Source organism: Hypanus sabinus, chromosome 17 (assembly GCF_030144855.1).
Source record: "Hypanus sabinus isolate sHypSab1 chromosome 17, sHypSab1.hap1, whole genome shotgun sequence".
Classification (NCBI taxonomy): Eukaryota; Metazoa; Chordata; class Chondrichthyes; order Myliobatiformes; family Dasyatidae; genus Hypanus; species Hypanus sabinus.
Genome location: NC_082722.1, coordinates 57,206,699 through 57,233,045, shown reverse-complemented (window position 1 = coordinate 57,233,045; position 26,347 = coordinate 57,206,699). Strand labels below are relative to the sequence as shown.

The following is a 26,347-nucleotide window of genomic DNA, read 5'->3' as shown; positions in this document are numbered from 1 at the left end:
GTCTATACCTGCAATGCACCTCCTTTTTCTTCTTAACCAGGGCTTCCAAATATCTTGAAAACCCTACACCTGCTATTTTACCTTTTATTCTGACCAGTAGATATAAACTTTGTACTCTCAAAATTTCACTTTTGATGACCTCCCATTTACACCTCCCGCTTACCTGAAAACAGCCTGTCCCAATTCACACTTCGCCATATCCTTTCCGATACCATCAAAATTGGCCTTTCTCCTTGACTTGTGGACCAGACCTATTGTTTGGATTATTTACTTTGAAACTAATAACATTGTGATCGCTAGAGGCAAAGTGCTCCGCTATACAGACTACTGTCAACTGCCCGTCTCATTCCCTAACAGCAGGTGTCTCTTTGGGACTTCTATGCACTGATTAAGGAACTTTTCTGAACACGTTTGACAAACTCTATCCCATCTAGTCCTTTCACAATATGGGAATCCCAGTCAATATGTGTGAAGTTAAGATCACCTACCGTAACAACCACCCTCCAGCATTTTACATGTGTTGGTTTGGATTTCCAGCCTCTCCAGATTTTCTCGTGGTTTTGATAACAACTTGATGTTTCTTCCAACAGTCGGCCATCTCTCCACAAATTTGTTCCTCTAAATCCTTCGGATTGTTGTGTGGTCTGTAACATAGCCCCATTATTTCTCAGATCCGTCCATAACGCCTCACCAGACGAGTTCTCCAGCCTATCCTGACTGAGCACTGCCGTGACATTTTCCATGTCCACCCGTCCTCCTTTAATCCCTCCCGTTTTGACATGTGTCAACGGAACCCCGGAATACTGGGCTGCCAGTCTTGCCTCTCCCGCCACCAAGTCTCACTAATGGCTACAATATCATAATTCCAGGTGTTGATCCTTGCCCTGAGCGTACCTGCCTTTCTTACGATACCTCTTGCATTGAAATAGAGTATACGGAACTCAAGACACTCGTCGCACCACGCTCAACCTTTTGATTCCTAACTTTTGTCTTGAGGTCTTAGCTATATCATAACCTCTCCCCTAACTGTTCTAGCACTCTATTTCCCATCCTGCTACAACTCTAGTTTAGATGTTAATTTACTCCGCAATCTGTTTCTGTTTAACCCTGTACACTTCAAGGCACTGAACAGACATGAACTGTATGAATAGTACGCAAAACTAACTTTTCACTCTACCTCGGTAAAAGTGACAATAAAAAGCCGATTTCAATTGGTGCACTGAGGAGGGGTGTAAATCAATTGGCGGATTGTATATATCGATCGTACCAACATTTCAACATACTCTTGTTTTGTACATTTTTATTGTGAATAACGTTTACTTTTGAAGATAAATCAACAACCCGGACCAGTAACTCCAACAGGCGCTGGTTGGCCATCACAGCGCAAACCCCGGTAGAGCCGCCGCTTGGCCAACCGTGGCTGGTTCCTCCGGAGCTGCTCCGAGATCATGGGCGACGCCAACGACGAGCCGGAGCCCATCCGACTCAAGTCCCTGAAGTACGAGGGCAGCTTCACGGTGCCGCCCGAGGACAAGGTAACACTGACAGTAAGGAGACGCGTGGGGCGAGCCGGGCACTCATTCACGGGCTCCGATGGAAGCAAACCTGCCCTGTTTGTGCTTCAATGATTGGCCCTTGGCAGTCACGTGGATGAGTGCTGTCACATGACTGCCAATCCCAGAGACTCCGGAAGTCTGCAACCCAGACACCAGTGTTTAAATCTCACTCATTTCCAGGGGAATTTATACCTCAGTTATATAGCTACCCGTCACCATGAAGTCGCCCGATTACCATAAAGATCAATCTAACTAAACTGAAAGGTCAAAGGCCACCAGAATTGCTCTTGGCAGAGAAAAACATTTTAAAAATTTGCCCTGATTTAATAATGGAAAATTAACTGATCCAGTAGAGAAATCTCATTTTGCTGAAATTTGCCTTAAATGTTATCCGTTTGTCGCTTCACAGATGCGGACCTGCAGTTATTTCGAGCATTCTCAGTTTTTGTTCCGTTTTTGTTTCCCACTCTTTGAATTCTTTCAGCAGCGCTGGCAACTCATAGGCTAATAGAGATGGATATTACATGTTGACGCAATCTGATCTGCATTTCCAGTATTTCGAGTTTTAGGTTTCCAACAAATATTTAAAAAAATATATTCTGGGTATTAGCTGTGTCTTATCAGTAACACACGTTCTGTGTCTGTAGACGATATGAATTGTCAATGTTTCAGGTTGAATCAGATTCCGGTCAGGTTTATTATCACTGGCATGTGACGAGAATTTTTTTTAACTTAGTAGCAGTTTCAATGCAATACATAATATAGGAGTAACATTATATTAATAATAAATAAGAAAATCTTAGTATACTGAATACAGTACATGTATATTGAATAGATTAAAATCATGCAAAAACATAAATACTATAGATTAAAAAGTGTGGTAGTGTCCAAGGGTTCAGTGTCCATTTAGGAACTGGATGGCAGAGGGGAAGAAGCTGTTCCTGAATCTTCTGTACCTTCTGCCTGATGGTAACAGTGAGAAAAGGGCATGCCCTGGGTGCTGGAGGTCTTTAATAATGGACACTACCTTTCTGAGACACTGATCCCTGAAGATGTCCTGGGTACTTTGTAGGCTAGTGCCCAAGATGGAGCTGACAAGGCAGTGGGGCTATTTACCCATATATGTGTATGACTTAAAGCTTTGCAAAATCAATGTGTTTTTCCACAGCCCTTTCCTATTATATCTGGTGAATTCTGTTGTCTGTCAGATGGATTGTTTTTGCTTTTTTGATGTAATATAAATTGTTAATGTGAGGCCAGAGCTAGGATTGGGACTAGGGAATACAGCTGGGATTGGGAATACTAGGATCAGGAACATATAGATACAAACTTACACAGTTGTTACCCTTTTGGAGAGGGTGTTTGATTACAGCCTCATTGTCATTACCAATAGTCCAAGATTTACCTGCAGGACACTGTGTCCTATCCCTTGCGAACAATGAGAATGGTTCTGTGTACTTTCATTGATATAGCTAAGACAGTTAATCAGATAGCTGACAGAAAGAAGTTTGTTTTCAATGAATTAAAAATTCATACATTGAAAATTAACCTGCTGATAATCTGCTGTGTGAATTAATTAAGTAAAATAAATAATGTATTGAGTAGGCATGTATCTTTGACACTAGCAGCTTTTCTAGATAGTGCATCTTCAAAGCTACCCTGTCATCAGTTTTTGTTGTACCTTTCTCCCCCTGTACAGAATTGTTGGAGGAATCCATGCTGTCATGTGCAGATCTGGCTGTAACCCTTCAAAGGTCGGCTGTCAGGAAGAGTTTCAAATTATGAATCAATACCATTACATCAGAGATCCAAGTTGCATTCAAACAATTTTTTTTTGAAAATAGGAGTTTCATTCACACCTTTCCTTCAGTGCTGAAATGGCATGTTTGTATTTTAACTTTGCAGCTGGGTAGAGGCAGAAGCGTGAAGGAATTTGTGAAGCTGAATCGTATTGGTGAAGGAACCTATGGTATTGTATGTAAGTCCAACTTTAATTTAATTCTTTCATAAAGGGATGATTAAGATCTGCTTTTTTTGCTTCAAAATCAATGAGGTTCCTGATGTACTGTTTTCCACCATTCCTAGATGTTTCAGTTGTGGTAGTACTCAAGCATTCTGTCACAAGAGAGCCCTCTCATTCACCCATTGTCCACCAGCTTCTCTTTTGCTGTTTTCCTCTCTCCATTGTCCACTTCCATGGCATTGTTCCACTGTGAACAATATATCATTCTGAAATGGTTTCTCCTTCATTGTCTGTATACGTTCCATTCTCAGACACCAACATTTTATGCCAAAGGACAAATTACACTAACAAGAGAAATTTTGCAGATGCTGGAAATCCAAGCAACACACACAAAGTGCTGGAGTAACTCAGCAGACCAGGCAGCATCTATGCAAAGGAGTACAGTCCACGTTTTGGGCTGAGGCCCTTCCTAAGGATTAGAGAAAAAAATGATGAGGAGTCCGTGTTAGAAGGAGGGGAGAGGGAAGGAAGAAGCACAAGGTGATAGGTGAAACCGGGAGGGGGTGGGGTGAAGTAAAGAGCTAGGAGGTTGATTGGTGAAAGAGATCCAGGGCTGGAGAATGCGGAGTCTGATGGGAGAGGAGAGAAGGCCATGGAAGAAAGAAAAGGGGAGGAGAGGGGAAAAAGGGGATAGGGAATGGTGAAGGGGGATCAGGGGTGGTGGCCATTATCAGAAGTTCCAGAAGTCAATGTTCATACCATCAGCTTGGAGGCTACCCAGACAGAACATAAGGTGTTGCTCCTCCAACCTGAGTATGGCTTCATTGTGGCAGTAGAGGACATGTCAGAATGGGAATGGGAAGTATTAAAATGGGTGGCCACTGGGAAATCCCATTTTTTCTGGCGGACGGAGTGTGGGTGCTCGGCGAAGCTCTCTTCTTAGCTAGTATATGATTTCACATATTCACTGTCACCCAGCTCTATCAGACCACTTTTTTCTATTAACCCCCTTTCCAGCGTTTGAGATGGATGCAGCAAAACTCTCAATAAGCAAAAGCAGAACTATCTTCTTCGGTTTCTATAAATAATTCTACACTTTTGGTTTTAGCATCATCTTTCTCCTTGACCAAACAACTCAGACTGAACACAGAATTCATAATGTTCAACCTAGAGTTAGCTTCTGCCATGAAGCTCAATCTCTCTCAATGTTTGCTATCATTCACACTCAAAATCTTGCCCACCTCCTCATTACTGAGACCTTAATTCATGTCATTAACATCTTTTTCTGCCCTTATCCAGTGTACTTTTATTTGATTTTGATGTTTCTGCCATTGTAAACTAATAAGTAATCCAAAAGGTTTCACCCCTAACCTTTACTGCATCCTCGTGATATTTTCTTAATCAATTCGACTACACCCTTGTTTCCTGAAGAATCGTTAACAAACTTATTCTCTTCCACTTCAAAAGCCTTCAAGGCTAAACTCCACAGTTTTCAAAATCTCTTTGAGCCAAAAATCCCCTATTCACCTTTTGTCCTCTGTGTAACCCAACTTCTCTTTCATCAATCTTCTATTTGGCTATTGGTGATAACCTCTTGTACCAGTTTCTTCTACCTGCTGGATCAAAACCCATTCTACAATGCCACACCCTTAGGATTCACACTTACCAGCTCCAGACTTACCTTCAGAATCTTTTCTAACATTTGCTTTGTATGTGTACCAGTGCTCCAGCTCAATCCTCTAACCTCAAAAAGGGTGCAGCAGCATGCGAAGCATTTTGAGATGTTGTTTTACACTGTATGTGCGAGTACTATAGAAATTGAAGGCCAAGTCTCTAACTCTTACACTCTGAGAATAGAAACATCATTTAGCGCCATGGTAGAGAAGCTGTTAATGCAACACTATTATTGCCTGGGGAATCGGAGTTCAATTCCAATGCTGTTTCTATGTCCTCCCCATGAACACGTAGGTTTCGTCTGGGACGTCCAGTTTCCTTTCACATTCCAAAGATGTACCGATTAGTAGGTCAATCGGTTATTGTAAATTGTCCTGTGATTAGTATAGGGCAGTAGTTCCCAGATCTTTTTGGGTTACCATCTGTTTGGCTCCCAGACCACATCCCCAGCGTCTCCCTCTCCCTTTCCATCTGTTACATAAAAACTGTGAAGAATTTTGATTAACTATGCACAGTAAAAGAAAATAGGAACTGCTAATTCAAAGCAGTGACAGGTAATTGCGAAGATGATTCAAATCTATTAAGAGCTCCAATAAAATTGTTTCTTTATTTAATTGAAGTAAAGACAATTTTCATCTACAATTTAAGAGTGTACCTTTGTAGTCCAACTATTCACAATTTCATTGTATTTTCACCTTTCAATGAGACAGATGGGCTTGGTGCAGTGATATCAGCCTCTCAACATCAGGCTGAATGTCACTCAGAAGGAGTTTCAGTTCTCCATGTTCAGTAATTTGCAGTCTATTTTGTTGCTCTGAAAGAAGTTGGACCACTGCATGAAAACCGCGCTTCACTAGTTATGACTTTATAAGGTACATCTTGACATTTTTCCGCAGTACAGAATAGCATTCAGAGATTTCTTTCTGTAACCAAAAGTTTTGATATGATTTTTTGAATCTCTGCTTCAGCTCAAAGCCATTTTGCAGTGGCATCGGTTGTTTGTCCATCCTTCCTGTTAATTCCTCATTACCAGTGTTCAGGATGGATTTATTACCCAATCTAGAATTTGGATCAAGAGGAGATCGACACAATACAGATTACTGAGGATGAGACATTTGTTATCTTGAGGCAAATCAGGGTGGATAAATCCCCAGGTCCGGACAAGTTGTTTCCTATGGGAGGCAAGTGCAGAAATTGCTGGGGGCCTAGCAGAGATATTTAAATCATCCTTACTGACAGGAGAGGTACCAGGGGATTGGAGGATAGCCAGTGCTGTTCCACTGCCTAAGAAAGGCTTTAAACTTAAACCAGGAATTTATAGGCCAGTGAGACTGATACCAGTTGTGGGAAAGTTATTGGAAGGTATTCTAATTGACTGGATATATAAGTATTTGAATAGTCAGCATAGCTTTGGGTGTGATAGGCCATGTCTAACCAAGGTTAAAGAGTTTTTTGAGGAAATTACCAGGCAATCTCAGGTGGTGACGAGAGGACGTACAGGAGTGAGATATGCCAACTAGTGGAATGGTGCCACGGTAACAACCTGGCACTCAACATCAGTAAGACGAAAGAGCTGATTGTGGACTTCAGGAAGGGTAAGACGAAGGAGCACATACCAATCCTCATAGAGGGATCAGAAGTGGAGAGAGTGAGTAGCTTCAAGTTCCTGGGTGTCAAGATCCCTGAGGATCTAACCTGGTCCCAACATATTGATATAGTTATAAAGAAGGTAAGACAGCGGGTATACTTTATAAGGAGTTTTAAGAGATTTGGAATGTCAACAAATACACTCAAAAACTTCTATAGATGTACCATGGAGAGCATTCTGACAGGCTGCATCACTCTCTGGTATGGAGGGGCTACTGCACAGGACTGAAAGAAGCTACAGAAGGTTGTAAATTTAGTTGGCTCCATCTTGGGCACTAGCCTACAAAGTACCCAGGACATCTTGAGGGAGCAGTTTCGCAGAAAGGCAGCGTTGATTATTAAGGACCTCCAGCACGCAGGGCATGCCCTTTTATCACTGTTACCATCAGGTAGGAGATACAGAAGCCTGAAGGCCCACACTCAGCAATTCAGGAACAGCTTCTTCCCCTCTGCCATCCAATTCCAAAATGGACATTGAAGCTTTGGACACTTTTTTAATATACAGTACTTCTGTTTTTGCACATTTAAAAAAAATCTTTTTAATATATGTGATTGATTTACTTGTTTATTTATTATGTTTTATTTTATTTATTATTTTTTTTCTCTCTCTGCTGGATTATGTTCATTAAACATTGAACTGCTGCTGCTAAGTTAACAAACTTCATGTCACATGCTGGTGATAATAAACCTTATTCTGATTCTGATTCTGAAGTGGATGAATTCAAGGCAGTGGATGTTGTCTACATGGACTAGCAAGGCATTTGACAGGATTCCATATGGGCGGTTGGTCAAGAACGTTCAGTCCCTCGGTATTCAAGAGAAAGTAGTAAATTGGATTAGACATTGGCTCTGTGGGAGAAGCCAGAGAGTAGTAGTGGATGATGGCCTCTCTGACTGGAGGCCTGTGACTAGTGGTGTGCCGCAGGGATTTGTGGTGGGTCTGTTGTTGTTTGTCATCTATAGCACCAATTTGTATGATCATGTGGTTAACCGGATCAGCAGATTTGCAGATGATACCAAGATTGTGGGTGTAGTAGACAGTGAGGAACACTATTGTGGCTTGCAGAGGGATCTGGATCAGCTGAAAAAAGGTGCTGAGAAATGGCAGATGGAATTTAATGCAGACAAGTGTGAGGTATTGCACTTTGTTAGGACCAACCAGGGTAGGTCTTACACAGTGAGCAGTAGGGCATTGAACAAAGGGATCTGGAAACGCAGGTCCATAATCCTTTGAAAGTGCCGTCACAGGTAGATAAGGTCATAAAGAAAGCTTCTTGCACATTGGCCTTAATAAATCAAAATATTGAGGAGATGAGGTGTGATGTTGAAGCTGTATAAGATGTTAGTGGGGCCTGATTTGCAGTATTGTGTGCAGTTTTGGTCACCTACCTACAAGAAAGGTGTAAATAAGGTTGAAAGAGTACAGAGAAAATTTACAAGGATCTGGAGGACCTGAGAAAGAAAGAAAGATTGAATAGGTTAGGGGCTTTTTTTTTGCGACAACAAATGTTGCACTTAATTAGGGTTAACTTGAACAGAAATGTGGATATGACTGATTTGACTTTGATTACTGAATGAAGCATTCTAATCTTCAAATAATTTTTTCACAGTTTTCAAAAGCACATAAAAGTGTCTCAGGCAGTTTCCTTTGAGGGCCTTTTGACTTCTGTGTGCAACTGCCAGTATTCAAACTCAACACAAAGCTCTCAACATGGTCGAGAATTGAGTGCAATGGACTTGGATTTTATTTACCGCTCTGTTAACGGTATTTAATGATTTGTGTAGCTAATCACATAGGCTTTTTGCAACAAGACGTTGTCTGTAAATTGTACTGTGAATTCTCGATCAGGATTGTGGGAATAATGTTATTGAATGCTGAGCTACAGTCGATGAACAGAATCCTGACTTAGGTGTTTGTGTTGTCCAGGTGGTCTGAAGCCGTGTGGAGAGCCTCTCAAAGCATTTCATCACTGTCGATGTGAGTGCTACTGGGCAATAGTCATTAAGGCAGCCTACATTATTCTTCTTAGGCACTGGTATAATTGTTGCCTTTTTGAAGCAAGTGGAAACTTCTGCCCGTAGCAGTGAGAGGTTGAAAATTTTGTGGAATACTCCTGGTAGATATTAAATATTAACTCCTCCATTGTTTCTGTTTCTAGGCCCCTTGCAAATAACAACTCTTAAACCATATTTTTATTTTTTTTTGAAGCTAAGATTTGTTGACTGGCAATGTTGATCGAGGAGCCCGTTTGTTGCAGGCCAAAGCCTCAATTCAGCGCAGAGATGAGTAAACTTCATAAGCAGCGTGCTGAACACCAGCCCATCCCTTCCCTCTAGCTTGAAACCCTGACCTTTACAGTCTGGCCTGGCACTTAAATTGGCCAAACAGCGGGTCATTCCTTGCTCTCAGACCCAGGCCCTATTGCTTCGATACACTCTTGGGTCCAGGCCCCACCACCTCGATTCACTTTATGCAAAGTCTAAGTGAAGGGTGGGCTAGCAAAAGATGAGGTGATTATTGATCATTGTAATCTCAATTACAAGGCACTGAGGATTAAATGCTTATAATAAGTAATTCATTTCTTAAATTAAGCCTGTAATCCTTCAGTTCCCTCTTGCTACTGAGCACCCCTCCCCACTGTCCCCTTTACCTTTATCACAGCAGGGGTGGAGGTAGTTGATAATCACCCACTTTGGGAACTGCTGGTCTAAGGTTAAATAGATGAGTTGCTGGGTGGTGTGGCTCGTTGTTCTGGAGAAGCACTGTAGTTCTAAATAAAAATGAATAAAATATAAATGTTTTGACCTCTTGGTTGTGAATAGCTGCAAAGTAATAGTTTCTACATTAATGTTCTTTATTGCTTTAGACCGTGCCCATGATATGAAAACTGATGAAATTGTTGCTCTCAAGAAGGTTCGAATGGATAAAGAAAGGGATGGTAAGTTAGAGATAATAAAGTTAATACCAATTGTTTAACGCTTTGTGGTTAACTCAATTAATCTATTTTAAATGTTAGTCTGATAATGTTTGAAATCAATTCCACTCCAAGTAGACATTTTGAATAATGAGTACTTTGGTCTTATTCAATTAGCAACTTTTACTCTAGCTATTAAAAAATAAGAAAAAGACATACATACTTATAAATAAAATTAATACTGTCAACTTTCTCTACTTCAGGATGCTTTGAAATTTCTTTATGCTTATTGTTTGTGTAATTTTAATTTAAGAGCATCTGCACCTGTGACCATAGTTTTTTATATATTAAGTTCTGGGGTCCAATGTCAGCAGTAAGATCAGAATTTATAACTCAAGGAGAACCAGTACCAGTTTGATGAGAATACCCAGGAGACAGAGCAAATTAATCACAAATTTAAGAGTTTACTGGATTGGCAGCTTAGGTTTTTGTGTTGAAGTCTACAGATAAGCCACAGTAATGTATAAAAATATGCAGCACCCAAGTGCTCCTGGTTGTGACATAGGACAGCTGGTACTTTTCAATGAGAACTTTATAGAGATGTTTTGAACACTTATTTTATGGAAATATGAAATAAATTTAATGTTTTTTCATTTTTACATTATGAAATAAGACCATAAGACACAGGAGCAGATTTAGGCCATTTGGCCCATCGATTCTGTTCTGCCATTTCGTTAAGGTTGATCTATTATCCCTCTCAACCCCTTGTCCTGCCTTCTCCCCGTAACTGTTGATGCCCTTACTAATGAAGAAACTATCAACCTCTGTTTTAAATATACCCAATGACTTGGCTGTCAATGAATTCCAAGATTCACTACCCTGGGGTCTAAAGAAATTCCGCTTCATCTTTGTTCTAAAAGTACGTCCTTCTATTCTGAGGTCGTACCCTTGGTACGAGGCTCTCCCACGACAGGAAATTTCCTCTCCTTGTCCACTCTGTCTAGGGCTATCTCTGAAAATAAACTGCTGCTGGATTCTAATAACTTCTGATTGGATCTCGTCATGTGGAAAGGTGCAGTTGGCATTTCAGTCTCCTATGCAATAAAGCAGTCTACAGTGAAATGCAACAGGACTTGGACAATATCAAGGCTCGGCTGATCACTGACTTATGTATATGAGGTAAAATCTGTTGCTTTGTGGCAGCAGTAAGTACATTGACATAAAATTCCAGCAAGTTATAAATTAAATAAATATAGCAAAATAGAAGGAATAATGTGGCAGTGTTCATGGGCCATTCAGAAATCTGATGGTGGGGAAGAAGAAGAACTTGATTGTAGGATTTCTGGCTTCTGTACCTTCTCCCCGTTGGTAGGGAGGAGAAGATGGCGTGTTTTAAATGGTGAGGGTTCTTAGTGATGGTGTCACCTTCTTGAGACACAGGCCCTTGAAGATGCCCTAGGTAGTGGCCTGGACTGTGCACACACGTGCCAGGCAGTGATGAAGAAACAGCTATTACCCTCACTGGCACTACTATCACTGAACTGCCCAACGATCAATATCCTGGGGGTTACCAATGACAAGAAGCTAGAATGAAGTAGCCATAAACACAATGAGGTTATTGCAGTAGGTCAGAGTCTAGGGATCCAATGGTGAGTAACTCGCCTCCAAACTCCCCTGAGCCTGCCCAGCATCTACAAGACTCCAGTCAGGGGCATGATGGAACACACTCCAGTCGCTTGGTTGAGCGCAGTTTCAAAAGCACTCAAAAAGCTCAACTACATGCAGGACATAGCCGCCCACTTCATTGGCACTCCATTGGCACCACTTCATTGGCACTTAATTGGCACCACTCTGCTGGCACTCCATTGGCACCACTTCATTGGCACCACTCTGCTGGCACTCCATTGGCACCATTTCATTGGCACCCCATCTGCATCCATTGGCACCACTTCATTGGCACCCCATCTACATCCATTCACTCATTCCACAACCGATGCACAATAGCAGCAGTTTGTAACATCTACAGGATGTACTGCAGCTACTCACTAAGATTACTCAGACAGCACCTCAAAATCTTTAGATCTACTGATGAGGAAGACAAAGGCAACAAAAGTACGGGGAACACCATCACGTAGAAATTGGCCTCAAATCACATAATGTCCTGATTTGAAAGTACTCTCAGTGGCCACTTTATTAGGTACACCTGTACACCTGCTCATTAATGTAAATATCTAATCAGCCATTCATGTGGTAGCTACTCAATACATCAAAGCATGCAGACATGGTCAAGACGTTCAGTTGTTGTTCAGGCCAAACATCTGAATGAGGAAGCAATGTGATCTAAGTGACTTCGACCGTGGAGTGATTTTTGATGCTAGGCGGGTGGATTGAATGTTTCAGAAACTGCTGATCTCCTGGGATTTTCACGTGCAACGCTCTCTAGAGTTTAAAGGGAATGGTGCAAAAAACAAAAAAAATCCTGTGAGTGGCAGTTCTGTGGGCAGAAACTCGTTATTATTGAGAAAGGTCAGAGGAGAATGGGTAATCTGGTTCAAGCTGACCGGAAGGCAACAGTAACTCAGATAACCATGCGCAGCAGACTCAATGAGCTAAACAGCCTAATTCTGCTCCTATACCTTATGTCTTATGGTACAACAGAAGACCATCTGAACACACAACCCATTCCTCCACCAGTGCTGTTCAAAATCCGACATCTCTCTCACCCTGTAACACCACTGCGGGTAAACCCACTCCTGAGTGACTGCAGCGGTTCAAGAGGGCAGCTCGTTACCACCTTTCGAGGCTGATTACAGATGGGCGTCCCATGTATGAATATATATAAAAACAGAAAGCTGACAGAATTTAGTTTTATGAATTTATGTATCATCTTTTTCAATTTTAGGACATCTCAGTGATAAATAACTTTTGAAGTGTTGTCATTGTAAGCAGAAATAGAGTTTAATTTAATATAACTGCACAGCCAAGCTTCTTTGTTTCTTTTGCTTATTTGCAGGAATCCCCATCAGCAGTTTGAGAGAGATTAACCTACTACTTAAACTGAGGCACCCTAATATTGTAGAGCTAAAAGAAGTAGTGGTGGGAAATCACCTGGACAGGTTAGTGATTTGATTTATTACACAAACATCTTTTACCTGAAGCTATCTGACAAGCCAGACTTTTAAGGTTAGCTTTAAAAAAAAGGTAACTTATTAATCTTAAATTTTCAATTTAAGAGAAGGAGAATAATCATTTCTCCTTTGAGGTTTCTCTACCTGATGTACAATCACATTGCAAAGAGAACAGGCAAATACTTTGATAAGGAGTTGGTAGTTCTGAAATACAAAACTATCAGCACAAAATATGAAAATTTTGTAATAACTTTGTTAAAATTAGTTTTGCTTTAAAAAAGCAACCAAGCTTATTTTGAAAGGATAGAGATCCACCTTTTGCAACAGAAGTTACTTCTAAAGATTTTTTAAGATTGACTTTACATGTTACATGTATATTGAGACATCGAAACACAGGGAATTGTATTGTTTGAGTCATCAACGACCAACACAATCTGAATATGTGATGATGATAGCCCACAAGTGTAATTCACACGTCTTTAGAATTTGGGAGGAAACCAGAGCATTTGGAGGAAACCCATGCTGTCACAGGGGGAACATACAGTACAAACACTTTACAGAGAATGTTAAGAAGATGTTACCGAGGTTCTGTGTTGATAGATTGGACTGTGGACTCTTTCAGTTCTGTTTTTTATATTCTTGTGTTGATATTCTTGTGTTTTGTTAGTTTCTTTTGTGTGGATGGAGGGAGGTTTGGAACATCAAGGCGAGTGTGGAAGGTGAGCAAGGATTCTGCACCGATGGCCTGCCTTTTGAATGGCTGACGGGATGGATCTCTCGTGCTGGAGGAGTTTGTGGGTCCCATCGCTCTCTAATCCATCCGATCAGCAACTTGAAAGGCAGGCGGTTGGCGCAGAACCCTTACTCGCCTTTCGGCACTACCAAATGTATGCGATAGCTTCCTGGTACTCAAAAAAACTAAGAAATCTGACTAAAAACATCACTAAAATACCTTTTCTGAGGTAAGTTGTGTTAAATTTTCACTGCAAGCAGTGAAAGGAAAGTGATGATGAGAAAAGCTAGCAGGTTGAATCATTGCAGATGGAGTTCCGATGCCTGTACAACTGGCTCGGGAGTGAGGTTGAATCACTCTGGGTGCTGTAAGCAGAAGTGAGGCCCGGGCAGAGGAGATTTGATTTTGATGCTTGTACAAGGCGAAGTTGGATCACTCTAGGCGCCAAGCTGATTTGAAGAACTTGAGAGTTACTTTGGGCTGGGCCATGAAATCTGGGTCCAGAGTGAGTCGCTGGGTGGCGGAATCTGGGCCTGGAGTGAGTTACAGGGTGGCGGAATCTGGGCCTGGAGTGAGTTACTGGGTGGCGTGGTCTGGGTCCAGAGTGAGTTGCTGGGTGGCGTGGTCTAGGCCCAGAGCAAATCACTGGGTGGTGAAGTCTGGGCCTGGAGCTAGTCACTAGTTGGCAAAATCAGGGCCTGGAGTGAGTCACAGGGTGGAGTGGTCTACGCCTGTAATCTTTTGCTGCAGATGGGTCCTAGAGCAAGTTACGATTCGCTGTAAGAATTTAAATTTAAATTCCGGCCCAGATCGGAGGGCTGAACCGATTTTGCTTGCTCTCTGCGATCTTCATTCCATTGGTCAGAACAAGAGCCGATTTTGCCCATTCTTCGCAATGAAGACTGCCCTGGCTGCTGTGCTCCATGCCCACTAATATGATGAACTCATAAGTGAGGCTTTGGGCCTGCTCAGGAATTCAGATCTGAGGAGTCAATTTTGGTTCAGAGTACAGTTGTTTGCTTCAGTTGTTTGCCTTATTTGTATTTCTTTTCTTTCCCTTGCACATCAAGTGTTGGTGTTTTATTTTTATTTTTCTTCCTTTTTTAAAATTGAGTTCTTTAAGGTTCCTTGCTTTGTGGCTACCTGTAAGCAAACAAGCCTCAAGTTTGTATAATTTATACATTTTTTGGTAATAAATGTACTTGAATCTTGAATCTGTTGTTGGAGGGCAGGAGCCTGTGCCTTGTTGCGTTTGTTATTTTTTTTGTGGAGGGGGTGGTGGATGACCATGTTGCCGTTTGTTTTGCGGGAGCGGAGTGTGGTCTGATGTTTTCTTTTGAACGATTTCCTTGGCTTTCTTTGTCTCATGGCTATCTGGAGAAGACGAATCTCAGAGTTGTATACCGCATACATACTTTGATAATAAACAAAACTTTGAACCTTTTGACATCAGTGGCGCTGTAAAGCTTTATGCTGCTCTAACGTGCCAGCCCTTACCCATGCTCTGTTAGTTTATCTTTAATTGTTGCTTTTTAATCTCCTCACATTTACTTCATTATTAAGAGAAAAGGGATAATCTATTGGTAGTAAGTTCTGTAACTGGTAAATGTTCAAAAAGGTTGATTTTTTTATTATGACAGATTCTCACCAGAAAAAGGTTTGTCTAGTAATGCCCTGACTTACCCTGACAAAAACATAATTCTTGCTTTATGCAAATATTACTGCAGTGCAGTAATAAGAGCTGATGATCAAACCACCAGCTGGTGTCAAATAAAATATTTATTTACTTACATTTTGAATATCAAGGCATACAAGCAGCAATTTTAACGTCCTTAGCTTCACAATATTGTTAAGTTGTTGGTCAATAATGCTACTACTGACGACCGTGCGTGAGGCCCAACAGGAGAAAATAAATTCACTGCAATTTAAATTTTATTTCCCACAGTATTTTCCTAGTAATGGGATACTGTGAACAGGATCTTGCCAGTCTTCTTGAAAATATGCAATCACCATTCTCAGAGGCTCAGGTAAGCAGAGAACCATTTAACATACCAGAATCTTTTTACAGGAGCTGCTTTATAAATACAAATTTCTGCTTTAAGTTTTAGTACCAAATTAAAGTAGTAAATATATGCTTTTGCATTTTTAAATTATCATTGTAAAATGCTCCACATTTTAATTATGAGTCCCAGAACTTTTTAAAATCACTTATTTTTGTTGTTTCTGTTTTTCTTAAGGTGAAATGTATAATCTTGCAGTTATTAAAGGGACTGCAATATCTACATGAAAACTTCATTATTCACAGGTGAGTGAATTGAAAAGTTCAGCATCTGAGTAATTTTGTTTTAGCGCAGACAATGAATGAATGTAAATGAAAATCAAAAAAAATTGCAGTTGCTGGTGATCACACAAAGTGCTGCAAAGAAACTAGAGACTAAGTTAAACATACTTATTGAGTACAAGAAGCATGACTTTCTTTCTTGGGCCCTTGGCTCCGAAGTGGAGCATAGGCCATCAATGATCTCCTACCTCTGTCGGCCTCTGAAGTCGATGATATGGTTGGAGTACATAAACATTTCTACAACCTATTGCATCCACTGTACAGGGGGTTGGCCAAGACAGCTTCACCAGAGCACTGTTGGCCAGCCTTACCCATTTCCACCTCTCACAACGAGAATGAAGGGTTTGACTTTGAGAGGCGTACAGGAACCGTGTTCCATAAAAACTGGTTCAGCAAGAAGACAAATGAACCTTGCTGGATTGAAACTGCTGAGATAAATACAGCATTCAAAACAAATTAACTTTTATATTGTCTCTTAACTTCTCAGAGCTAGAATATAATGTAAGACCATAAGTCAAAGGAGTATAATTAGGCCACTTGGCCTATTAAGTCTGTGCTGCCATTCGATCATGGCTGATTTATTTTTGCTCTCAGCCCTATTTTCTTGCCTTTTCCCCATAATCTTAGATGCCCCTTACTAATCAAGAATCTATTAGTCTCTGCTTTAAGTATACCCAATGACTTGGCCTCCACCCTCATTGGTGGCAATGAATTCCACAGATATACGACATCTGGCTTATGAAATTCCTCCTCATCTCTGTTCTAAAGGGCCATCCTTCTATTTTGAGACAGTTCCCTCTGGTCCTAGACACACGCACTACTTGAGAAATCCTCTTCTCTATCTGGGCCTACCTATTTGGTAGGTTTCAATGAGATCCCCCTTCATTCAAGCTCAAGTTTATTGTCATCTGACTGTGCATATATAACAACCAAATGAAACAACATTCCTTCAGACCCCAGTGCACCCATAAAACACATATCCCACGCAGCACATAAAACAAAATATGACTTCTAAATAAGTTATTAAAATATAATTCAAAATGCATGTAGTGCGCAGTACAAGTAAATGGTAAACAACTCGCTGTCCTGGTGACGAGATCTCAGTGCTGGCAGACTTAGTTTCATAGCCTGAGGGAAGAAGCTTTTACCCTGTCTGGTAGTCCTAGTCCTGATTTTCATGTACCTCCTTCCTGATGGTAGTAAGTCAAAGAGGTTGTGCGATGGATGGTAGGGATTCTCAACAAGGATCCTCTACAACGCTCCCAGTAAATATCACGAATAGTGGGGAGGGAGTGCCGGTGCTCCTCTTGGCAGTTTTTACTATCCCCTGTAGGGTCTTGTGGTGCAATGCCTTGCAGTTTTCATACCACACAATGATACAGACAGACAGTTCACTTTAACATTAGAAAGTTGTTAGTATGGGGCCAATTGCATGCCTCAGTCTCCTCAGAAAGCGTAGATACTGTTGCAGCTTCTGGACCAGTAAGGAGGTGTTGTGGGTCCAAGTTAGAACTAATCTTTCTTTTAACCATAGTGAATACAGGTCCAGGGCCATCAATCACTTCTCATACACGATGAAATATTGAATTGGGCTATTTCTCTTTGCACATGGGTAAGACCTAAAGCCATTTTATCTGTTGACTTAAACTTTTCAAATATTCATTAAGTTCAATATATCAATTAAATGATCCTGATATAAAAATTTTCAGATGCTAGAAGTCTGAAACAAAAAAAAAAGAAACACTCAACAGGCCTGGCAGTTTATATAGGGGGAGGAATAGACAACGTTTCAAGTCAATGACCCTTCAGTTTTAAAGAGACGTGGGTTTTCCTTGTTCTGTTGATGTGATGAGGTAATGTAGTAAGACCAGGTATATGTTCAGGCTATTCTAGTTATATACTACCCTTGTATTTTAGTGCATCAAACTAAGAAAAATATGGTGTTATGGCAAAGAACCAGCAGGCCAACAAACTGCAAAGTTTTGTTTTTTATCTTTTGAAACAACTATATTGGTAATAAGAGCGTTCCATTTCTTCAGAGACCTTAAGGTATCTAATTTGCTGATGACTGATAAAGGGTGCGTGAAGATAGGTGAGATATGTATATTACTTTTGTATCAACCTTATTAACATAAAAATTAAGACTAATATCTTACATTGACCATATCTATTTAAGTTTAAATTTAGCCTTTAAATGCTTATTTTGCACATGATTATTTTCGAAGAAGCTGTTTAAAAAAAAGTAGCTATTAATGTTATTCTTAATTTGTAATTTTTCACTGTGTATTTGCCACTCTAATTTTTTTTTACCACACTCTTATCTCATTTGGTATGCAAATATCGATTGCAATTTTTTTACTAACTGTTTAGCTACAAATTGCTTTGGAATGTCTTGAAGTTGTGGAACATGTTTAATAAATTCTCTCTTGCTTTGTCCATTACATAGCTTTCCTTTTTAAAATCTGTAAATGTATGTTATTACAGCGGACTTTGGGCTGGCACGTGCATATGGGGTGCCTCTAAAACCAATGACTCCAAAAGTAGTAACACTATGGTAAGTTGGCAGAGACACATTAGTGCAAGTCTTATGATAATTATAAGATGACTTAATACTAAGCTAAAGGTGTAACTGGGTTTGGCCCTTCCTGGAGTTACTCCGCATGCTTTAATGCTGCTACATTATCTGCCCCATCACCTCCTCTATCACCCCCTCATGCTTTTATATCCAGCAGCATCTTGTGGCCTATTTTAGTAACTGTTATATTTTAAAATTTAAAATATTTACATTAGTTTGGTGGATAGGAACATATGGAAAGAACAGATGAAGAATTTAAGCAATTTCAATTTGTTCCAAATTACTTCAAAATGTCTGTAGGGATGACTGGCTTCCTTTTACTCAGAGTATTTCCATATACTCAGATGCCGGCACTTTAGCATTGAGGTTAGCACGATGCTTTACAGTGCCAGCAACTAAGGTTCAATTCCCGCTGCTGTACGTTCTCCCTGTGCTGTCCAGTTTTCTCCCACAGTCCAAAGATTTACCAGTTGATAGATTGTAAATTGACCCATGATTAGGCTTGGGGTTTGCTGTGCACTGCAGCTCATAGGGCCGGCAGGGCCTGTTCTGCACTGTATCTCGATAAATTAAAAAAAACAATTGGGTGTGTTGCATAAAGAATGGCTCTAGAATTATCCAAAGCACTATTGCTCCCATTTTAAGAAATTAGCAAAATAAAACCTGCTGTGGCTTTAAAGAACTATACAATCTTTATTTATCATTTCCCTCCAAAGCTCTGAACGATGTTTCATGGATTTCCTGCACTTAATACACTTGATGTTCCTACGTTTGTAAATTGATCTACATAATCGATTGTCCAACAAATTTGTAGATCATGTTGGATATTGACTCCAGGACTCAATGCAAAATCCCACACTATTGTTGCATTGCAAATATTGATTAAATGCCAGAGACTAACCTTCATGAAACACATTACTTCCAGACTCTCAGATGAAAAATAGACTTCTTAAAAGCACTTTGTGGTAATGTTGTTCCCCACTGAGACATTCAGGTTAACCTGGTTTACAATTGTCTAAATTTGTCATTTTTTTCTTGTGATGTATTTGTTGTGATTTTGTGGTACATTTATTCATGTTAACATAGTCCAAAGTAATTTTTAAAGCTTTGCTGTTGGTTCCCAGTTAGTTATGGATCACAGTATATACTTACAATGTGTGGTTTTATGAGCAGTTTTGACTTTGTGAAACATTAAGGATTGAGGCGATGCTTCTGTACTTGTGGACTTTGAATTCCTGACTGGATCTTGTGTTCTTGTATTGTTAGGTACAGAGCACCTGAATTACTACTGGGAACAAAAACACAGACTACAGCTATTGATATGTGGTTGGTAGCTTGCGTGCATGGTTGCCTCACCATTTATGTGTGTTGCTAAACTTTGCTTCAGCTTTTCTCATAACCTACTCTTGTTTTTTGTTGTTTACAGGGCAGTAGGTTGCATCCTTGCAGAGCTACTGGCACACAAACCTTTGCTTCCTGGAAGCTCTGAAATCCATCAGATTGACTTAATTGTTCAGTTATTAGGGACTCCGAATGAGAACATATGGCCTGTAAGTCTTGCTGAAACCTATCAGAGGCCTTGAATATTAATAGCGTTTTTAAAGCAAAAAAAAATGACTCTGGGAAAATATACGTTCATGTTTATTTTATTTCTTTTTTTTTGTCATTCATCTCAATTTAAAGTTAATACAGAAGCATCGATTCGAAATGCCTTTCTGGATAAGCGGACTAAGATTTTAACTGTGATAAACGTACCCAAGCATGTAATTTTGCCAAGCACATGTGTTCTATTATAGTATAGTTGATATTCGGTTTATTAGATGGAGTCCTGATGAAGGGTCTCGGCCCGAAATGTCAATGGTTTACTGTTTTCCATAGGTGCTGCCTGGTCTGCAGAGTTCCTCCAGCAATTTGTGTGTTTATTAGATAGATTCATCTGGTATCCGCTTCTTTTTTTTCTTTAAAAAGCACAAGTACTGTTTTGTCCTGTTCTATTGATCATCAGTGAGTAATATGACAGTTACAATTGTAATTCTCCGGTTTGGTGGGAGTAAACTGGAAGTAACTAAGAGCTTTCTAATTCTTTTATCATATATTGGAGTCTATTCAACTTTTGCATTGATTTTATTATATTTATTCATTTTGTTTGCCTAATATTGAACTTTGAATGAAAAAGAGAACCATCTCAGAATCAGGCTTTCTATCACCGGCACGTGATGTGAAATTTGTTAACTTAGCAGCAATGCAGTTCAATGCAATACATAATTTAACAGAGAAAAAATAATAAATAAAATAATAATAATAAATAAACAAGTAAATCAATTATATATATTAAATAGATTAAAAAAGTGCAAAAACTGAAATACTGTATATTTTTTAAATAAGTGAGGTGGTGTCCAAAGATTCAATGCCCATTTAGCGATCGGAAGGCAGAGGGGAAGAAGCTGTTCCTGAATCGCTGAATGTGTGCCTTCAGGCTTCTGTACCTCCTACCTGATGGTAACAGTGAGAAATGGGCATGCCCTGGGTGCTGGAGGTCCTTAATAATGGTCACTGCCTTTCTGAGACACTGCTCCCTAAAGATATCCTGGGTACTTTGTAGGCTAGTACACAAGACGAAGCTGACTATACTTACAAGCTTCTGCAGCTTCTTTCTGTCCTTTGCAGCAGCCCCTCCATACCAGACAGTGATGCAGCCTGTTAGAGTGCTCTCCACAGTACAACTATAGAAGTTTTTGAGTGTATTTGTTGACATGCCAAATCTCTTCAAACTCCTAATAAATTATAGCCACTGCCTTGCCTTCTTAATGACTACATCAATATGTTGGGACCAGGTTAGATCCTCAGAGATCTTGACACCCAGGAACTTAGCTGCTCACTCTCTCCACTTCTGATCCCTCTATGAAGATTGGTATGTGTTCCTTTGTCTTACCCTTCCTGAAGTCCACAATCAGCTCTTTCGTCTTACTGACGTTGAGTATCAGGTTGTTGCTGCGGCACCACTCCACTAGTTGGCATAACTCACTCCTGTACGCACTCTCGTCACCACCTGAGATTCTGCCAACTATTTGGCCACAGGGAATATTACTAAACATTTGTAATTATCTTTGCTTGAAAAAGTTGATATGATACAGTTATTACTACACTGGATTTGATTCTATCATTTAACTCTTACATGCATATATATTGCGATCTAGGGCTTTTCCAAGTTGCCATTAGTGGGACAATACACTCTGAGAAAACAACCTTACAATAACCTGAAGCACAAATTTCCGTGGTTATCAGAAGCTGGCCTCCGACTTCTCAACTTCCTCTTCATGTATGACCCGAAAAAAAGGTATTGTAATGTAGTGTCTCTATTTAGTTAAGTTTCATTTCAGTGGCTGCTCGTGTAGAGACTTCGCTCAGAGCTACAGGAAAATTGGGTTGAACTTTGGAAGGTAGCATAGTTCAATAGATGTTGCCTTTTAATCTAAAATTATTCTAACTGCTTACCTTGCAGGATGCACAAAGAAAATTACAGACTTCCTGCTATGACTTCTAAATTTTCAGCTGATGTGATGAAACAAATAATTCAGGTTGTGGTTAAGGTGGCACAAGTGGAGAAATAATATCGTTCTTTTTATTTAATTGTGATATGAACTCTTTGCTAAATAATCTATTTTTAAAATGTTATTTTTTTATAACTTTCTTGCCTCAGTTTGTTTCTATTTCTCCATTTTTTTTTCATTTTGCCTCACTTTTCTACAATGCCAATTGGAGTGGACAGTTTAAAATTGGGAAGTTGATTAATTGAGTTTAACATCCAGAGAGGATGCAAGTCCTTTGCTGTTGTTTCATCTCGAGTTCAATTTTATGTTAGGTGATAGACATTTCCTCAGCACCTGGTTTCTGGGTGATTCACTTTGATTCATAGTCTGTGTTGAATTCTGAAGGTAAATTATACTTTGTGTCCTGACGAAGGGTCTCGGCCCGAAATGTCGACAGCACTTCTCCCTATAAATGCTGCCTGGCCTGCTGTGTTCCACCAGCATTTTGTGTGTGTTGCTTATAATTTGTGAATTCTGATTTATGTCATTAGGTCTCGTGTTCTTCATAAAGGTATTGCTTAAATGTGCTTTTGTCACAGCATGTTCTCATAAAATGTCACCACACTGTACTTACATTCTAAGTGTAGACAGAATTAATTTATAGAAGGCATAGGTTTCTGAAGGGGTAAGAGGAATAGAGGGGCCTGAGGAAGGTTTTTTTTTGTGAGGATGATTGGCATTTACAACATATACCCTGTGTGGAGAGTGATGAATGGAGATACAATTGAAACATTTAAAGAGAACTGGATAAATGCTTGAATAGCCAGGCTTAGAAGAAGAACTCCTGATAAATGGCATGATATAGACATGTACTTGAAGTCAGTAACAGCATGATCAATGGGTCCAAAATGGATACAGACCTATGCTGAATTTCTCTATGACTCTGTGCGTGTGTGTATTTTTCCCTCAGTCTTGGGGCCTCTACCAGAGGCCTGAGAATTTGAGGGTTTGGTGCAGTATCCTTGCATTTCCTAGTAGTGTGCTCTTCTGGACTGAGATCTTAGGTGTTGTTCCCGTGATTTGTTGGAGCCACTCTCTCAGTCCAGGTATCACAGCTCCACATGTTCCTGTCACCTCTGGGATTACTCTGGCTTTAATCTTCCACGTCCTTTCTAACTGCTCTTTCAAGGCCTGTTCCAGCTTTTCATCCTGCTATTACTGTCATTAGGGATTGTCACATCTATTACTATTGCTTTATTCTGTTCCTTGTTCAACTTACAATCTCTGGTTGGTTGGTCTGTATCTGGTAATCAGTCTAAAAAGCTTGGAAGTCCCACAGGATATACCTGTATGTGTGTTGGATTTTATTTTAATATATTGCTGCTCCTCTCTGTTCTTAAGTCGCTGTTATTTTTCTCTGAAGAATTTAATTGGCTCTTGATTCATTGACTCTCAACATGAGTAATTAGGAAACTGCTAATTTTATGAAAAACCTCCAGTAGTCTATTAGATTTCAGTTAATGCAATTGTACAACACTGGAATTCAATTATTAGGATGAAGAAAAACTGATGGATATTCTATGTTTTAAGGGCTACAGCAGAAGATAGTCTGGAGAGTTCCTATTTTAAAGAAAAGCCATTGCGTAAGTTCAAAAATATTTTGTAATAATTAGCAATTTATTTTGCTTGCAGTTGTGCTGATCTTTTTTTCTGAATGAGTCAAAATGACACTGTGATTAATAGTGAAACTTCAAAGTGCTGATGGAATACTGATTCTTATCCGCATTTTACAGTCAAGCATATTATAAATATACCTTCGATCTCTGAAATAATTTGTCATCTGCAGCATTTCCACTCACATTTATGATTTGTGCATATTTTGCCTGTTTAACAGTCACAAACCCAGCTTCTGACAAAGCCATACACTCGATTTCTTGTTGCAAATCTATCTCTGACTCTCAAGCATTGTCATCATCATTGTCCCGGGCCATAGGTAGGACCATGATCATTCTTAGCAAATATTTTTCCAGAAATGGTTTGCCATTGTCTTCTGGGCAGTGTCTTTACAAGACAGGTGACCCCAGCCATTATCAATACTCTTCAAAGATTGTCTGTCTTTTCATGGAGAAGATAGTAATGTTCGGATAAATTCATGGTATCAAAGCAGAAATTGAAATGATTCAAAAATAATTAAAAGAATTAAATATTCTTAAGTCAATTAGTTTATCAAGGTTGTATGTAATATTATGACAGTCTCATTGTCAAATTGTCAAAAAGAGTTTCAATGGTACTTACAGGAATAATAAATAAGTGGAAGTTTATGTCAGATGTGAGACCATCGGACAACATTCGCAGCAACTTCAGAATTTTTGGTCTTATTGGTGAAACACTGACACTAAAAGCATTCATGTTGTTGAGGGCAGGCATTTTTGCCATCATTATGAACAGTTTCCCTTCTTACAACAATGAAGGACTTGACTTGAAATGCCGGTTGTCCATTTCTTTGTAATGATTCTGTTTGACTTACCCCAACATCTTGCTTCTTCCTTCAAAATAATTAAGAATATTTAGTAAGTATATTTTTTACTGCAAAGTTTGGGCCACTTATTCATCTTCCTAACATTCTAAAACCCAAATATGATGGTGTTCAGCACAAGCATTATCACCTCTAGTAGTTCCTGACGTACTTGATTGAATCGTAGAATTAAAAAATTGAAAGGGGATGTAATTTCTAAGGTAATGTTTTATTTTTGTTTCTTTGAAGCATGTGAACCAGAACTTATGCCAACATTCCCCCATCATCGTAACAAACGAGCAGCTTCTAGTGTGGATAACCAACAGAAACGACCCAAGGTGTGATTCATTAAATCTGGTGACCTGAAAACCATCCTCCAGTATAACTGTCTTCTGTTCATAGTGGATTTTGTATTTTGTTTTATGACAATAAACATCCCCACCAGAAAGTAGTCAGCAAATCATAGGATTGAAACAACTCTGTAGTGCTATTTTAAATTTAAGTGGATGGTTTGATGCTTTGAAAGTATGTCAAACATCTTTTCAAAATTTTCCATTAAGAACTTGATGTTGGTTTCTCTTAATCTTTTTGTATGCAAAGCATTGAATTCAAGGTATGAAAACCATTTCATACTTTTCAATCTCAGTTGAAAATTTCTCAAGAAAAGGCTACATTTATTGAAAAGTTTTAACTTTCACAATGTGAACAATCGCTGTCAAAAAGCTGGTGTTCTAGTATTTCTTGTGCAAGAATAAGGGAAATTGACTGGTTATTTAATTGACACTGATACTTTTGTGAATTTTATATATCAAATCCAAGAACATTAAAAGATTTTACAGACAACTATTACACTGTTGTAATGCTGTGTGTGGTTGCACAGAATGATACATTCGAATTGATGATGCTATTCAGGAATATCAGTGTTCTGTAATCACTAAGATTTTTGAAAAGTATGTTGTTGTTATTGTATTTTTTAAATAAATCTATTATTTATTGTCAGATTATACTCGAGAGCTAGAAGGCTGGGTTGTTTCATCCCAGCTGGACACCAGTGAGCTAACCAAGCCAGGGATCGTCCAGATGCAGAAGAGACGAGGGTCTGAATGATCAAATATTTCAAACTACTTAATGCACAAAAAAAACTCACTAAATATTTCAACAAATTGTCAACAAACACGAGGAAATCTGCAGATGCTGGAAATTCAAGCCACACACACACAAAATGCTGGTGGAATGCCAATCACCTTTCCAGCTCTTAGCTTCACCCCTCTTACCCCCCCCCCCCCGAAGTCTCTATCATTTTGTATTTACCCCTCCCCCTCCTGCTTTCAAATCTTTTACTATCTTTTCTTTAAGTTAGTCCTGATGAAAGGTCTTGGCCTGAAACGTCAACTGTACTTCTTCCTATAGATGCTGCCAGCATTTTGTGTGTTGCTCAACAAATTTGTCACCTGATTTTAAATTTAGTCTCATAATGTGTAGTCAGCTACCTGAATTAAAAAAAATTCCACAAACTTACATTTTTTAGCATGTAATTGCAATACATATGCTGTGATGCTCTCCTCTCATCATAGTTCTATGTTGTTTTGACTTTGACCAGATGTTTCTTTTCATGTATTAAATAGTATTTGTACAGTTGGCCACCATTTTATTCAACCACAGATGGTATTCAGACACAGTAAAATACCATCAGAGTGCTTGAAGACCTACACAATGTTTTAAGAGCTGCTTCTTCCCTCCACCACCAGATTTCTAAATGGTCCATGAACA

At 39.5% G+C, this 26,347-nt stretch overlaps 1 protein-coding gene across 2 annotated transcripts; it reads left to right on the top strand.

Moving 5' to 3' along the window:
• Nucleotides 1–1,352: 1,352 nt before the first annotated feature.
• cdk10 (cyclin dependent kinase 10) lies at nucleotides 1,353–26,215 on the top strand. 2 transcript variants are annotated; one of them, XM_059993131.1, is made up of 15 exons: nucleotides 1,353–1,535; nucleotides 3,462–3,534; nucleotides 8,768–8,818; nucleotides 9,708–9,779; nucleotides 12,769–12,871; nucleotides 15,562–15,643; nucleotides 15,854–15,921; nucleotides 17,997–18,049; nucleotides 18,442–18,511; nucleotides 19,799–19,858; nucleotides 19,959–20,082; nucleotides 21,730–21,869; nucleotides 23,653–23,705; nucleotides 24,827–24,915; nucleotides 25,578–26,215. In XM_059993131.1, exons 1-15 carry the CDS (start codon nucleotides 1,449–1,451, stop codon nucleotides 25,593–25,595), a joined length of 1,143 nt encoding a protein of 380 aa, XP_059849114.1. In that variant the 5' UTR covers nucleotides 1,353–1,448; the 3' UTR covers nucleotides 25,596–26,215. The 2 variants fall into 2 exon arrangements, with proteins under 2 accessions (XP_059849114.1, XP_059849115.1); XM_059993132.1 differs by lacking the exon at nucleotides 8,768–8,818 and having other exon boundaries at nucleotides 1,360–1,535.
• Nucleotides 26,216–26,347: the final 132 nt, after the last annotated feature.

What these genes read in the sequence shown, in the direction of transcription:
- cdk10 (XM_059993131.1), top strand. Translation starts at nt 1,449, where the DNA reads ATGGGCGACGCCAACGACGAGCCGGAGCCCATCCGACTCAAGTCCCTG. An exon ending in GAAAACTTCATTATTCACAG is followed by an intron (nt 15,922 to 17,996) that starts GTGAGTGAATTG and finishes CCATTTCTTCAG; the next exon opens with AGACCTTAAGGTATCTAATT. An exon ending in CGAATGAGAACATATGGCCT is followed by an intron (nt 20,083 to 21,729) that starts GTAAGTCTTGCT and finishes ATTGCGATCTAG; the next exon opens with GGCTTTTCCAAGTTGCCATT.